This window comes from Scomber japonicus, chromosome 3, assembly GCF_027409825.1.
Source record: "Scomber japonicus isolate fScoJap1 chromosome 3, fScoJap1.pri, whole genome shotgun sequence".
Lineage (NCBI taxonomy): Eukaryota > Metazoa > Chordata > Actinopteri > Scombriformes > Scombridae > Scomber > Scomber japonicus.
The window spans coordinates 33,521,325-33,533,824 of NC_070580.1; the positions used below are offsets into that span (position 1 = coordinate 33,521,325).

At 42.5% G+C, this 12,500-nt stretch overlaps 1 protein-coding gene across 1 annotated transcript in view; it reads left to right on the forward strand.

Annotated features, from left to right (window-relative positions):
* The window catches only part of ptprt (protein tyrosine phosphatase receptor type T), a 470,972-nt gene that overhangs the window by 232,630 nt on the left and 225,842 nt on the right, over positions 1–12,500 (forward strand). The window contains exons 10-11 of the mRNA XM_053315616.1: positions 6,341–6,456; positions 7,166–7,346. Coding sequence (XP_053171591.1) covers positions 6,341–6,456; positions 7,166–7,346 — 297 coding nt within the window. The remainder of the gene's footprint in view (positions 1–6,340; positions 6,457–7,165; positions 7,347–12,500) is intronic.

Genomic DNA, 12,500 nt, shown 5'->3' on the forward strand with positions numbered 1-12,500 from the left:
AAAAAAACAACTTTCCGTCACTTTGGTCGTCCACACATCATTATCAGTCTGCGGTGCACTTTGTAGCGAGGTTCAGGGAGTACTAGGAACGGCTGCGGAGAAGAAGATGTCAAAATGGATGAATAATAAGGCATGTGGATGGAGGGAAAGAGAGGCGGAGAGAAGAGAAGAGGAAGAGAGGATAAATCAGATGGATGATGTGGCAAATCTGGCATTTGTCATGACCAAGGGCAGTCTGGGGAGACACCATCATCAACTTAACGATGTAAACAAAGTTATAATTCAAATAACCTCTCCTGTTCTCTTCCTTTAAATCTCTCTCTCTCTCTTTCCTTCTCCATATCCATATTCAACCCCTTTTTTAAAAATCTTTTTCTCTCTCCTCTATACTCTTCTTTTTTTCTCCATTTATAGTTCTGATAAAACATTCAAACATAACACCCTCCTTCCTTCTTTCCTTCCTCCCTCTTTTTCTTCCTTCTTGCCCTCCTCCCTCCTTTCCTTCCTTATTCCTCCCGTCCTTCCTTCCTTCCTTCCTCCCTCTTTTTCCTTCCTTCTTCCTCCCTTCCTTCCTTCCTTCTTCCATCCTTTTCCTTCCTTCTTCCTCCCTTCCTTCCTTTCCTTGACTTGAGGACAACAGGGATGATTAATTAACTTATTTAACTATCTATTTAACTTAATCTAATCTATTTAACGTATATCACTCCCCCCCCCCCCCCCCCCCCCTGCAGCTTTCTTGGCTGCCAAATGTCAGTCTGCCACAGTCTTATCCAGGATAGGGTAGATTATTTTATCGGAAATAGAAGAATCAGCTGTTTTGACATAGTGGCCAAAGCTGGAACTGCATCTTAGCATTGTTAGCAATCACTGTATTTAAAACAACATTAGCTTCAAATTAATTATTATTAATGACTGGTATAATTTCTGCCCTATGTCTCTCTCTTATTCAGTTTCATTTAATTGAATTTACCCCTCCGCTTCAGTATTTACCCAAAAAGAAATTAGCAATCTGTTTAGAGCGGCTCAGCTGAGCGCTAGGCAGATTATCTGAAATATTAGCTTCCACCATGATTCCCAACTGAAAGCCTACCGGATTAAGCCGGTGGTTGAGGTACAGGGATTTGGTTGGCTGTTATTTGTTGTGTTTTTTTTTTTTGTTTTTTTTGGGGGTGGGGGGGGTCTGTTCCTCTCCAGACCTCAGACCCTAAATCTGATTTAGCTAACATAGTTTTGAGTCTTTGCAGATTTGAGAACCCATTACAGCGAGAGGAGCTTTGATTTATTGCTATTCTTGGGGAAAACCGGTTATTTCATTCTCTCTCTCTCTCTCTCTCTCTCTCTCTCTCTCTCTCTCTCTCTCTCTCTCTCTCTCTCTCTACGGCTCAGTGATGAGTGATTATGTCTCTGTAATTGAGGAATTACAGTGTGTGTGTTCATTATAGGTACATCACTTGATCTGCTTAAGCATGCATAATTACAGGCTAGTTCGCATTTGTTCTCTGGCTGAGTTTGACCTCGGAGGAAAACAGGATCTTCCTCAGTCTTTGTTTCCTGCTCGAGTCTTCTCTGCTAAAATGTTTGCGCTCTAAATCATCAGTTTGTCGGTAAATGCATCGACTATACAATTTTAAAATGTCATTCATAGATCATAATTAATAACTTCCATCATCCACCCATCTTCTATCAGCTGAGACACGAAAAGTGTAGATTTGTATTTTCTGCATTTATTTAATCTTTTCTTTTTGCATTGTGTAAATCAACCTTCTCCAAACACGTCATTATCATCACATAACATTTAAAGTCAATTTGACCTTTTTGAGCGTAAAATCAAAAGTTAGACGTCGTAATCAAGTCTCTGCCTGTTCTCATCATCAAATGATGAAGTCTCACATCAGATAACGATCACATTAGTCACATTTTGATGAAATGTCCCGCTGTCTGCCAGGAAGAAGGAAGGAAAGGAAGGAGGGAGGGAGGGAGGAAGGAAGGGAGGAAGAAGGAAGGAAGGAAAGCAGGGAGGGAGGAAGAAGGAAGGAGGAAAGAAGGAAGGAGGGAGGGAGGGAGGGAGAAAGGAAAAGTAGGAAGGATAGAACAACATAGGAAAGAAGGAAGGGAGGAAGGTAGGGGGAGGAAAGACAGAGAGAATGAGGGAGGAGGAAAGAAGGAAGGAGGGAGGAAGGAAGGAAGGAAAAAATGAAACAAGGAAGGTAGGGGGGAGGAAAGACAGCGCGAAGGAGGGAGAGAGGAAAGAAGGAAGGGAGGAAGGTCGGGAGAGGAAGAGAGAGAGAAGGAGGGAGGGAGGAGGGAAGGAAGGACGGAAGGAAGGAAGAAAGGGGGAATGGATCAAATGATGAAGTCTCACATCGAGACTTCATCATTTGATCCATTCCTTCTTCCCTATGTCCTTCTTTCCTTCCTTCTTTTCCTTTCTCCCTCCCTCCCTCCTCCTTCTTCCTCCCTTCGTTCTTCCTCCCATCCTTCCTCCCTCCTTTCCTTCCTTCACATTAGTCTCATTTTGATGAAACTTCCTGCTATCTGCCACACGAACAATTATTAATATTAACTGTGAAAAAAAAAAGTTGATTTGAGAGAAGAATAGTTTTTCAGGGGTAAGTTTTTGTTGGCCAGCGGATTTATTCCTTTAATTACCGGTACATGGAGAATCAGCCTTCAGACTATCTGCATCAGTCTCAGTCAGATAGTAGTGAAGTCCTATTTTCTAGAGTCAGTATGTGGGCTGTGTGTGAAAGCATATCACCGGCTGTGCTGACCTGAGGATTTGGGTGAGACGTTGTTTATATCACTTCTCCCCCCCCGCTGCTTTCTTGGCTGCCAAATGTCAGTCTGCCACCGTCTTATCCAGGATAGGGTAGATTATTTCATCGGCTTTGGTCTTTTAAGTAGAAACACAGACTCTTTAAAACCAGGTATCTCATCCTTGAGTCTGTAGCTTTTCCTCTAATGCAAACACACACACACACACACACACACACACACACACACACACACACACACATACATAGACGTCCAAAGCCGTGGCCTCTTGTCTCAGATGGCCTCTTACATCGCTTATCCGTGGTGCCGTTGTCTAATCTTGCCTCATTAAGCTGATCTTATATTATCAATAAGTAGCTTGTTAGAACAATCTTTTAATGCACTGGGCTGAGCCTTAAAACAACGGTCAAGCTTCTCGTTAAGACTTTGAGCTTTATAGATTTTTTTCAGGAGGAGGTATATATTTGTTTCGGTTAAAAAAACATATTAAACAGCAATTATAACTGCATACTGTCTAATAGGGCTGGGCCAAAAAAAAATCGATTTTATATTAGTTATTTTTTAATTAATATTTTTTTTCTGCCCCATTTTATTATTATTTTTTATTTATTTTATTTAATCGATTCTCATACAATAATCGCTTTTATTCATTTATTCATTTAATTTCAGGCTAAACAATATATAAATAAAACAACACTAATATATAATAAATAACAAATAATAACCAGTGCAGTAGATTAAATGTTATTAAATGTGAATGATGGTGATTCTTAAACAAATAGTGGTTGAATTGAAAGTTTTTTAGTAAGCCTCGAGGGAAAAATCTAAGGCTGGGCCAAAAAATCGATTTTTTATATGAATCGAGATTGTTTTTTCCTGGTGATTTTTATTTATTTATTTATTAATTTTTATTTTCTAAAGACCAGCTAATTGCAGCAGTTTAGTTATTGTAAGATGTTGGCGGATGAGGGCAGGTTCACAGTTTTAAAAATAAATCTCACAAACTGATGTGATGTGTGTTTTTTGTAAATATGACTTATGATGTATTATCAAGTGTTTGGTTTCAACCTGTTCTTGTTAAAGGAAAGAAAATCACAATAATTGAAAATATAAAATGGTAATACTTGTTTAATCAGAATCGTAATTTAAATCAAATCGGGACCCAAAAAATCGTCACAAAAGCATATCGGCCCAGCCCTACTGACTAATAAAGATTAAACTTAAATATTCAGGATTATTATGGTGATAGAAAAAGAAAAGTGCAATAATAAAGTTAAGTTAATTTATATTTTCTATGCTTTCACATAGTTTAGGTGACACACACAGCATTAATGGATCATTGATAAAAGCTGGTTTCACTTCAGTGTTTTATACTTATAGTTGTTCCATTCTCCACTTTACAACAAAGACATTAAGTTATCTATCTCTAAGGAGGTTTGACTGTAAAGAGTTTTTAATGAGTTTAAAAACTTTATATTTTAAAAGCTTTGAGGTACAATTCTGCTTGAAGACCGGTGCTCGGCTCTAGAGAATAAAATAATCCCCTCAAAAATCACTAAGTCATTAGTAGTTTAGATATTTTTTCTCCTCCGACTCAGTCCTCGTGTGTAGGTGTTTGTTCTCTCCAAATTTTAGAGATCAGACGTTGTGAGTCGACTTTTCATTTTCATTGGAGAAGTTAGAGTTAATACAGCTTCTCTAATTATACAATAGTTGAATAAGCTTGTTAGTGTACAGACAGTTATGGTACACACGTTGGGATGAGAGCCTAACATATGGCTGGAACTATGTGTGTGTGAGTGTGAGTGTGAGTGTGTGTGTGGTGGTGTGTGAGTGAGTGTGTGTGTGTGTGTGTGTGTGCATGTGTGTGTGTGGTAGTTGTCAGTTAACCCTCCTGTTGTCCTCGAGTCAAGGAAGGAAGGGAGGAAGAAGGAAGGAAAGGAGGGACGGAGGAAGCAAGGAGGAGTGGTGTGTGTGTGTGTGTGTGTGTGTGTGTGTGTGTGTGTGTGTGTGTGTGTGTGTGTGCATAGATAGCTTTGGTTTTGTACCCGTCATAGCCACAACAAATGTCTCCAGATCAATACAAAGACTATTGTGGTAATCTCCAGCTGGTGGATGTGGGCCTCTCTCTCTCTCTCTGTCTCTCTGTCTCTCTCTCTCTCTCTCTCTCTCTCTCTCTCTCTCTCTCTCTCTCTCTCTCTCTCTCTCTCTCTCTCTCTCTCTCTCTCTCTCTATGGCCGAGCGGTCAGACAGACAGTCCGGTAATTAATAGATGACAGGAGGGAAACTGTGGATGTGATTATAGCCGTCTCATCCCATCAGCGTGGCTTTGAGCAAGGCACTCAACCAAATTACTGTCAGTGAGTTTAAATAAATACAGCACCGGTATTTAACCTGTCAGAGGTTAAAATTCCTGCTAGAGCAAGTCAGGTAGATATAATTTGGTCTTGTTCAACTTGCTTATAAACTGATGAGCTCCAACTACACAACAGAATATAACATTTTAGTTTTTAGAGGAACAGATTTGCATGGCAGAATATGTTTCTATGACAACTTTATTGCTTTGTGATGAGAGGATAGAAAGACTGTCCTTTACCTTAACCCTCCTGTTGTTCTTGAGTGAAGGAAGGATGGAAGGAAGGAGGAAGGAAAGGAGGGAGGAAGGAAGGAAGGGAGGGAGGGAGGGAGGGAGGGAGGAAAAGGAAGGAAGGGAGGAAGAAGAAAAGGAGGGAGGATGAAGGAAGGAAAGGAGGGAGGAGGAAGGGAGAAGGAAGGAAAGGAGGGAGGATGAAGGAAGGAAAGGAGAGAGGATGAAGGAAGGAGAAGGAAGGAAGGGAGGAAGAAGAAAAGGAGGGAGGAGGATGAAGGAAGGAAAGGAGGGAGGAGGAAGGGAGAAGGACAGAAAAGAGGGAGGATGAAGGAAGGAAAGGAGAGAGGATGAAGGAAGGAGAAGGAAGGAAGGGAGGAAGAAGAAAAGGAGGGAGGATGAAGGAAGGAAAGGAGGGAGGAGGAAGGGAGAAGGAAGGAAAAGAGGGAGGATGAAGGAAGGAAAGGAGAGAGGAGGGAAGGAGGAAAGGAAAGGAAAAAATGATGGACGGAGGAAAGAAGGAAGGACAGGAGGGAGGATGGAAGGAAGGAAGAAAGGGGGATGGAGGAAGGAAAGGAGGAAGGGAGGAAAGAGAGAGAAAAGGAGGGAGGGAGGACAGACGGAAAGAAGGAAGGGAGGAAAGAAAGAACAGTCAAAACAGACGGGGTCAATTTGACGCGGGAGGACGACAGGAAGGTTAAAGTTCAGAGTATGTTTATAAGCACTATACTATCCTGTTTTAAATCATATTCAGGATATTGTATTTAAAAAACTGGTCATTTATATCCTTCTATACGTTATCGTAACATTATCAAGGTGTGTGATCATCTGCGTACACGTTAGTCCTCAATTTCTCCAAATCTGAGCCGATCATGTCTAACTCTGCTGGGTTTCACCAGTAATGAGAAACTATCATCTCAACGTCTCTGCTTATAGACTAAGTTCTGGTTCTGTTCTGGTTCATTGTCTCTCCTTCAGATCCAGTCCACGGCCCCCAAAACGTCAACGTGGTGGACGTCCGAGCCCGTCAGCTGACTATCCAATGGGAGACATTCGGCTACGCTGTGACTCGCTGTCATAGCTACAATCTGACGGTATTTCTTCCTCTGTTTAATCCATCCTCCCTTCTTCCTTCTTTCCTCCCTTCCGCCCTCCTTTCCTTCCGTTCCATCTTTCCTTCTTCCCTTCCTTCTTCCCTCTCATCCTTCTTCCCTCCCTTCCTTCCTTTATTCCTTCTACCTCTGTTCCATCCTTCCTTCTTCCTCCCTCCCTTCCTTCCTTCCTTCCTTCCTTCCTACCTTTCTTTCCTCCTTTCCTCCCTACCTCCTACCTTCCTTTCCTCCTTTCCTTCTTCCCTCCCTCCTTCCTTCTTTCCTCCCTCCCTCCTACTTTCCTTCCTTCTTTCCTTTCCTTTCCTTTCCTCTCTTCCTTCCTCCCTCCCTTCCTCTTGCTCTCCTGCTTCCTCCGTTTAATCCATCCTTCCTTCTTCCTCTGTTTAATCCATCCTCCCTTCTTCCTTCTTTCCTCCCTTCCGCCCTCCTTTCCTTCCTTCTTCCTCCGTTCCATCTTTCCTTCTTCCCTTCCTTCATCCCTCCCTTCCTTCCTTCCTTCCTTCCTTCCTTGACTTGAGGACAACAGGATGGTTAAAAAGATGCAGTGACAATTAAAACCTTGATTCTACCAAAACATTTCAGGGTTAAGTGTCTTACATAAGGCCAGCTCTGCTCTAGTTATAACTCTATTTTTTTTTTTACCAAATTACAGTGGAATAAATTTAATTTCTCTCTCTTTTCTTTCTTCTAGGTCCAGTATCAGTATGTGTTCAACCAGCAGGAGTTTGCAGCAGAGGAGTTGATCCAGACCTCGTCACATTATACTCTACGGGGGCTGAGGCCCTTCGTCACGGTCAGGCTGCGGCTGGTTCTCGCCAACCCCGAGGGCAGCAAGGAGAGCGAGGAGATAGTCAAACAGACGGAGGAGGATGGTGAGTACAGTCAAAAATCATTTGCAAAAAGAAAAAGAAAAACAATGTATTTAAATTATTAGAGTAAACTTTTATAACCACGCAGTTCATGTGATGGTTATACTGGAGATGTTCCAGAGACTTGGTTTGTCTGGACGGACTCTACTGGGAGAAAACCTCTGGCTCACGGACAATGATTCATTTTGGATTTCTGGCAGCAGCACCGACAGAATAAACTTAGAATAAATAGAAGAAGGAGTACTGGCCTCCTACAGGAGACTTAGACTATCATTAATATAAAATAAAAGATAAAGGTGTGGCAATCAGCACACACACACACACACACACACACACAACACACACACACACACACACAGACACACACACACACACAGATGAATGACTGAGTTCAAGGCAGCATGATGTGAACCTACAAGCCAATACACACAGAAGGAAGAGGTCAGACTGTCTGAGAGTGTCTGTTCCTAGTCTGCCAAAAAACCTGGCAGCCTGTCAAAAAACCTCTGCTGCTGTTTGTTAGGCTGATGGGTTTGGAAGTTATAGGGATTAAAAATGAGATCCTGTCTATTATATACTGTTTATATATATATATAATATATATATATATATATATATATATATATATAAATATACACTGTAGGTTTAAATGTGTCTGTAAAGGCTACCCTGTTCCCTCATGTTGCTTTAGTTAGCTCAGTTAGCTCAGTTAGTTAGTTAACCCTTTACATACTGTTCATAATCTGACTCATATTTAGTCTCCGCACCAATTCACATTCATATATTCCCCCGTCAGTCATTAATTACCGTATTTTTCAGACTATAAGGCGCAATATCAATGAACGTGTCTATTTTCATACATAAGGTGCACCGGATTATAAGACGCATTAAGCAAAGCAAAACGTGTGTCAGATAAACTTTATTCATCTTCAGTGTCTGAGTGTAACAGCTGGGCGATTTCAGCATCAAGCATGGCCGGGATCCCTCTCGTCATTATCCGAGTCAGTCTCGTTGCTGTTACTGGTACTTGGCTGTTGTTCAGTGATGATTCCGGCCTTCATGAAAGCTCGGACGACACTTGAGACTGATACCTTAGCCCAGGCATCCACGACCCAATGACTGATACCTTAGCCCAGGCATCCACGATCCAATGACTGATACCTTAGCCCAGGCATCCACCATCCATTGGCACATAGTGGCGTAACTCGCCCGGCGTTGCCTCCCTGTCTTGGTGAATGTGTGTTCGCCTTCTGTCATCCACTGCTCCCACGCAGCTCGCAATTTAACTGTGAACTCCGCGCGGCTCCTGACTACGGCAGCCGTAATGCGTCATTTTGACAGATTTTTGAGCGCAGTGTACCACATAAAATGGGTTCGAGGTCAGTAAGCACAACCAAAATTAATATATAAGGCGCACTGTCGATTTTTGAGAAAATTAAATGATTTTAAGTGTGCCTTATAATTCATAATCACTATTTTATAGTCCAAGAGAACATTTTATAGAAATGTTTAAATGCTGATTTTTTTTTTTAACCCTTAAACAGACAACGTGCACCAGACTCTTTAACCTTCCTGTTGTCCTCCCGGGTCCTTCCTTCCTTCATCTGTCCTTCCTTCCTTCCTTCCTTCCTTCATCTGTCCTTCCCTCCTTCCTTACTTCCTTCCTTCCTTCCTTCCTCAGATCTAAGTTCAGCTGTTAGGGTAAATGTTCCCTCCTTCTGTCCTTTCTTCCTTCCTTCATCTGTCCTTCCTTCCTTCCTTCCTTCCTTCATCTGTCCTTCCTTCCTTCCTTCCTTCCTTCATCTGTCCTTCCTCCCTCCCTCCATCCCTCCCTTCCTTCCTCCCTCCCTCCTTTCCATCCTTCTTCCTCCCTCCTTCCTTTCCTTCCTTCTTCCTCCCTTCCTTCCCTTCCTCCCTCCTTTCCTTCCTTCTTCCCTCCTTTCCTTCCTCCCTCCTTTCCTTCCTCCCTCCTTCCTTTCCTTCCTTCTTCCTCCCTTCCTTCCCTTCCTCCCTCCTTTCCTTCCTTCTTCCCTCCTTTCCTTCCTACCTTCCTTCCTTCCTCCCTCCCTCCTTCCTTTCCTTCCTTCTTCCTCCCTTGCTTCCCTTCCTTCCTCCTTTCCTTCCTTCTTCCCCGCCTTTCCTTCCTTCCTTCCTTCCTTACTTTAGCTGCAAATGACATAACTAGTAAGGCCTGTTTAAGGGTTAACAAACATGTTCAAAATGTGTATCAGCTGCACAAATTTCATTTCCATTTCTGTATATATTGTGGGTCACATAAGGAAAAAATGGCTGTCAAATATAAAAATGGGTCAAATTTCACCCTGAACAGTATATAAGGGTTAATTAGCATTATTCATATTTCTGATCATGTGAAATTGCACCAATCAGCAGCCATGTCTTATAACTCTGCCCTGTAGTAGCACAAGCCAGAAGCTCAACCCTCGGAGGTTAAAATAATTGCAAAACAACAACATGTTAAACTCCTCTTTGCTTCAGGCTCCATGTTGTACTGATCCAGAACAAAGTGTTTGCCCCCCCGAACCACTTCCAATAATCATTCATTGATGCTTCATCGTCCTCTCAACAACATGCCTGCCATAAACTGGAATAGCCCGACTCCATTAGAGCAACGCCTGATAAGCAGGATAAAAAAACAAGTTTATTCTAATGATCCCACATCTCCCATCTCCCATCTTTTTTTCCCCCTAACCCTCCTCAGGGCTCGCTGTTCTTCTCCTGATCTCATAACTAATATTCTCTGAATTTAGCTTCTGGGTAACATCATATCCTAGCCAGAAACTCCCGCCTTTAACTCGCTGAACACACACATACTGCATGTTTTCTGAGCTCTTTAAACGGAGCTAGCGTTGACTAGGGAGTAGCAATGGCTTCAGGGGGGGAAGGGGAAAAAAAAAAACTTAATTGTTTTGTTCTTAATAGTTTTTTATTTAACCATCGTTAATCTCCTGATTGTAATTCAGTAATTAGGGAACAGAACAGCAATTGTTCACATGGAGGCTAATTGCTGTTTGTACGGTAATGGCTTTATAGAGCTGAGGCTCCTGCACATGAAGCAGCTCCTCTCTCTCTCTCTCTCTCTCTCTCTCTCTCTCTCTCTCTCTCTCTCTCTCTCCTCTCTCTCTCTCCTCTCTCTCTCCTCTCTCTCTCTCTCTCCTCTCTCTGTCTCCTCTCTCTCTCTCTCTCTCTCTCTCTGTCTCTCTCTCTCTCTCTCTCTGTTTCTCTCTCTCTCTGTCTCTCTCTCTCTCTGTTCCTCTCTCTGTCTCTCTCTCTCTCTCTGTCTCTCTCTCTCTCTGTCTCTGTCTCTCTCTCTCTGTCTGTCTCTCTCTCTCTCTCTGTCTGTCTCTCTCTCTCTCTGTCTCTCTCTCTCTGTCTCTCTCTGTCTCTCTCTCTCTCTGTCTCTGTCTCTCTCTCTCTCCCCCCCCCCTCTCTCTCTCTCCCCCCCCCCCCCCCCCTCTCTCTCTCTCTCTCCTCTCTCTCTCTCTCTCTCTCTCTCTCTCCTCTCTCTCTCTCTCTCTCTCTCTCTCACTCACACACACACACACACACACATATATATGATTTCCCCTACTTTTTAAATGATAGCCACTCTAGTTATTCTTTCTGTCCATATGTGGCGTAAAGAGATCCTCTTTCCCCCTCATCCCCCTTTCTTCCTTCTTTCTGTCCTTCCTTCCTTTCTTTCTTTCTTTATTTCCTCCCTTCCTCCGTCTCTCTTTCTGTCCTCCCCCTACCTTCCTCCTTTCCTTCTTTCCTACCTTCCTCTTTTCCTTTCTCTCTCCCTCCTTTCCTTCCTTCTTCCTCCCTTCCTTCCTTCTTTTCTTTCTTTCTTTCTTTGCTCCCTCCATTTGTGAGTGACATATATGGCGTAAAGAGATCCTCTTTTAACTAGATGTTAATATTAGTGACAAGGGAAACAATCCAAATTCTTTGTTCTGAGTAAAAATGCATTTCAAAGTTCAGCTGGAGGGTTTCAGTTATACAGATCAAGTGAAGATCATTCAAAGACTTTTTAGTAGAAAATTCCTTCTTTGCGTTTCCCTTCTGAACACCAGTGTAGAGACAGGAAGTAAGAAAAACACAGAATGTGCCTTTAAGAGGACTCATTTTGGATACTGTATAAAAGAAATGGACGTAACATCCGTGACGTCACCCATTGGTTTGTGGACTGCTGCACCGAAGCCAATAGTTTCAAATCTAGGCAGCGCCATCTTGAAAATTTCAGGTGCATGCTGGGAAAAATAAAAACACAGATTCTACTTATATGGGCATGAGGCGGGGCCATGGGCGGAGCGGGGAGGTTGCTATGGTTGCGAGGGCTGGATCTTGAGGACATTAGGCAATTGGCTATTGGCTTCCGAGCAGCAGTCCACAAACCAATGGGTGACGTTACGGATGTTACGTCCATTTCTTTTATACAGTCTATGATTTCGACCCGAGGAATGATTTCAGCAACCAGCAACTATTTCTGTGTTGTTTTAAGACATTTAAACACATGCAAAGCCATTTTTCAAAGCTAATAAAACACATTCTGCATAACATTCACATTGTCTCCAGATTAGAACTAATCTCAGGTATTAGTCATGTCCCTCTCTTACTGGAGGCTGCAGTCTTTATATTCCCCATGCTAGCACACAGAGTGAGTCACTCCCAGTCACAAAACCCTTCAGCTGTCTCTCTGTGAAGCTTCCTGAATTGGTAATTTGACACATTCATTATTGTAGAAAATTATTCCTATTTCTTAGAGCCATAATATTTAGGAATTCAGAAACTGATTATTTTTTTCTGACTACATTACTTAATTGCCTCCCAAAAAAAGTTCCAAAAAAGAAAGTGGTCTGAGATTGAGAATAGTTTTAATCCTGACCCCGTCTGTTTTGACTGTTCCTTCTTTCCTCCCTTCCTTCTTTCCTTCCTTCCTTCTGTCCTTCCTCCCTCCTTCTCTCTTTCTTTCCATTCTCTCTTTTTCCTCCCTTCCTTCTTTCCTTCCTCCATCCACCTTTCTTTCTTCCTCCCTTCCTCCTTCCTTCTTCCTCCCTCCCTCCTCCCTTTCTTCTTTCCTCTGTCCTTCTTTCCTTCCTTCTTTCTTTCTTGCTCTTTTCTTTTCTCCCTCCCTCCTTCCTTCCTCCCTCCTTTCCT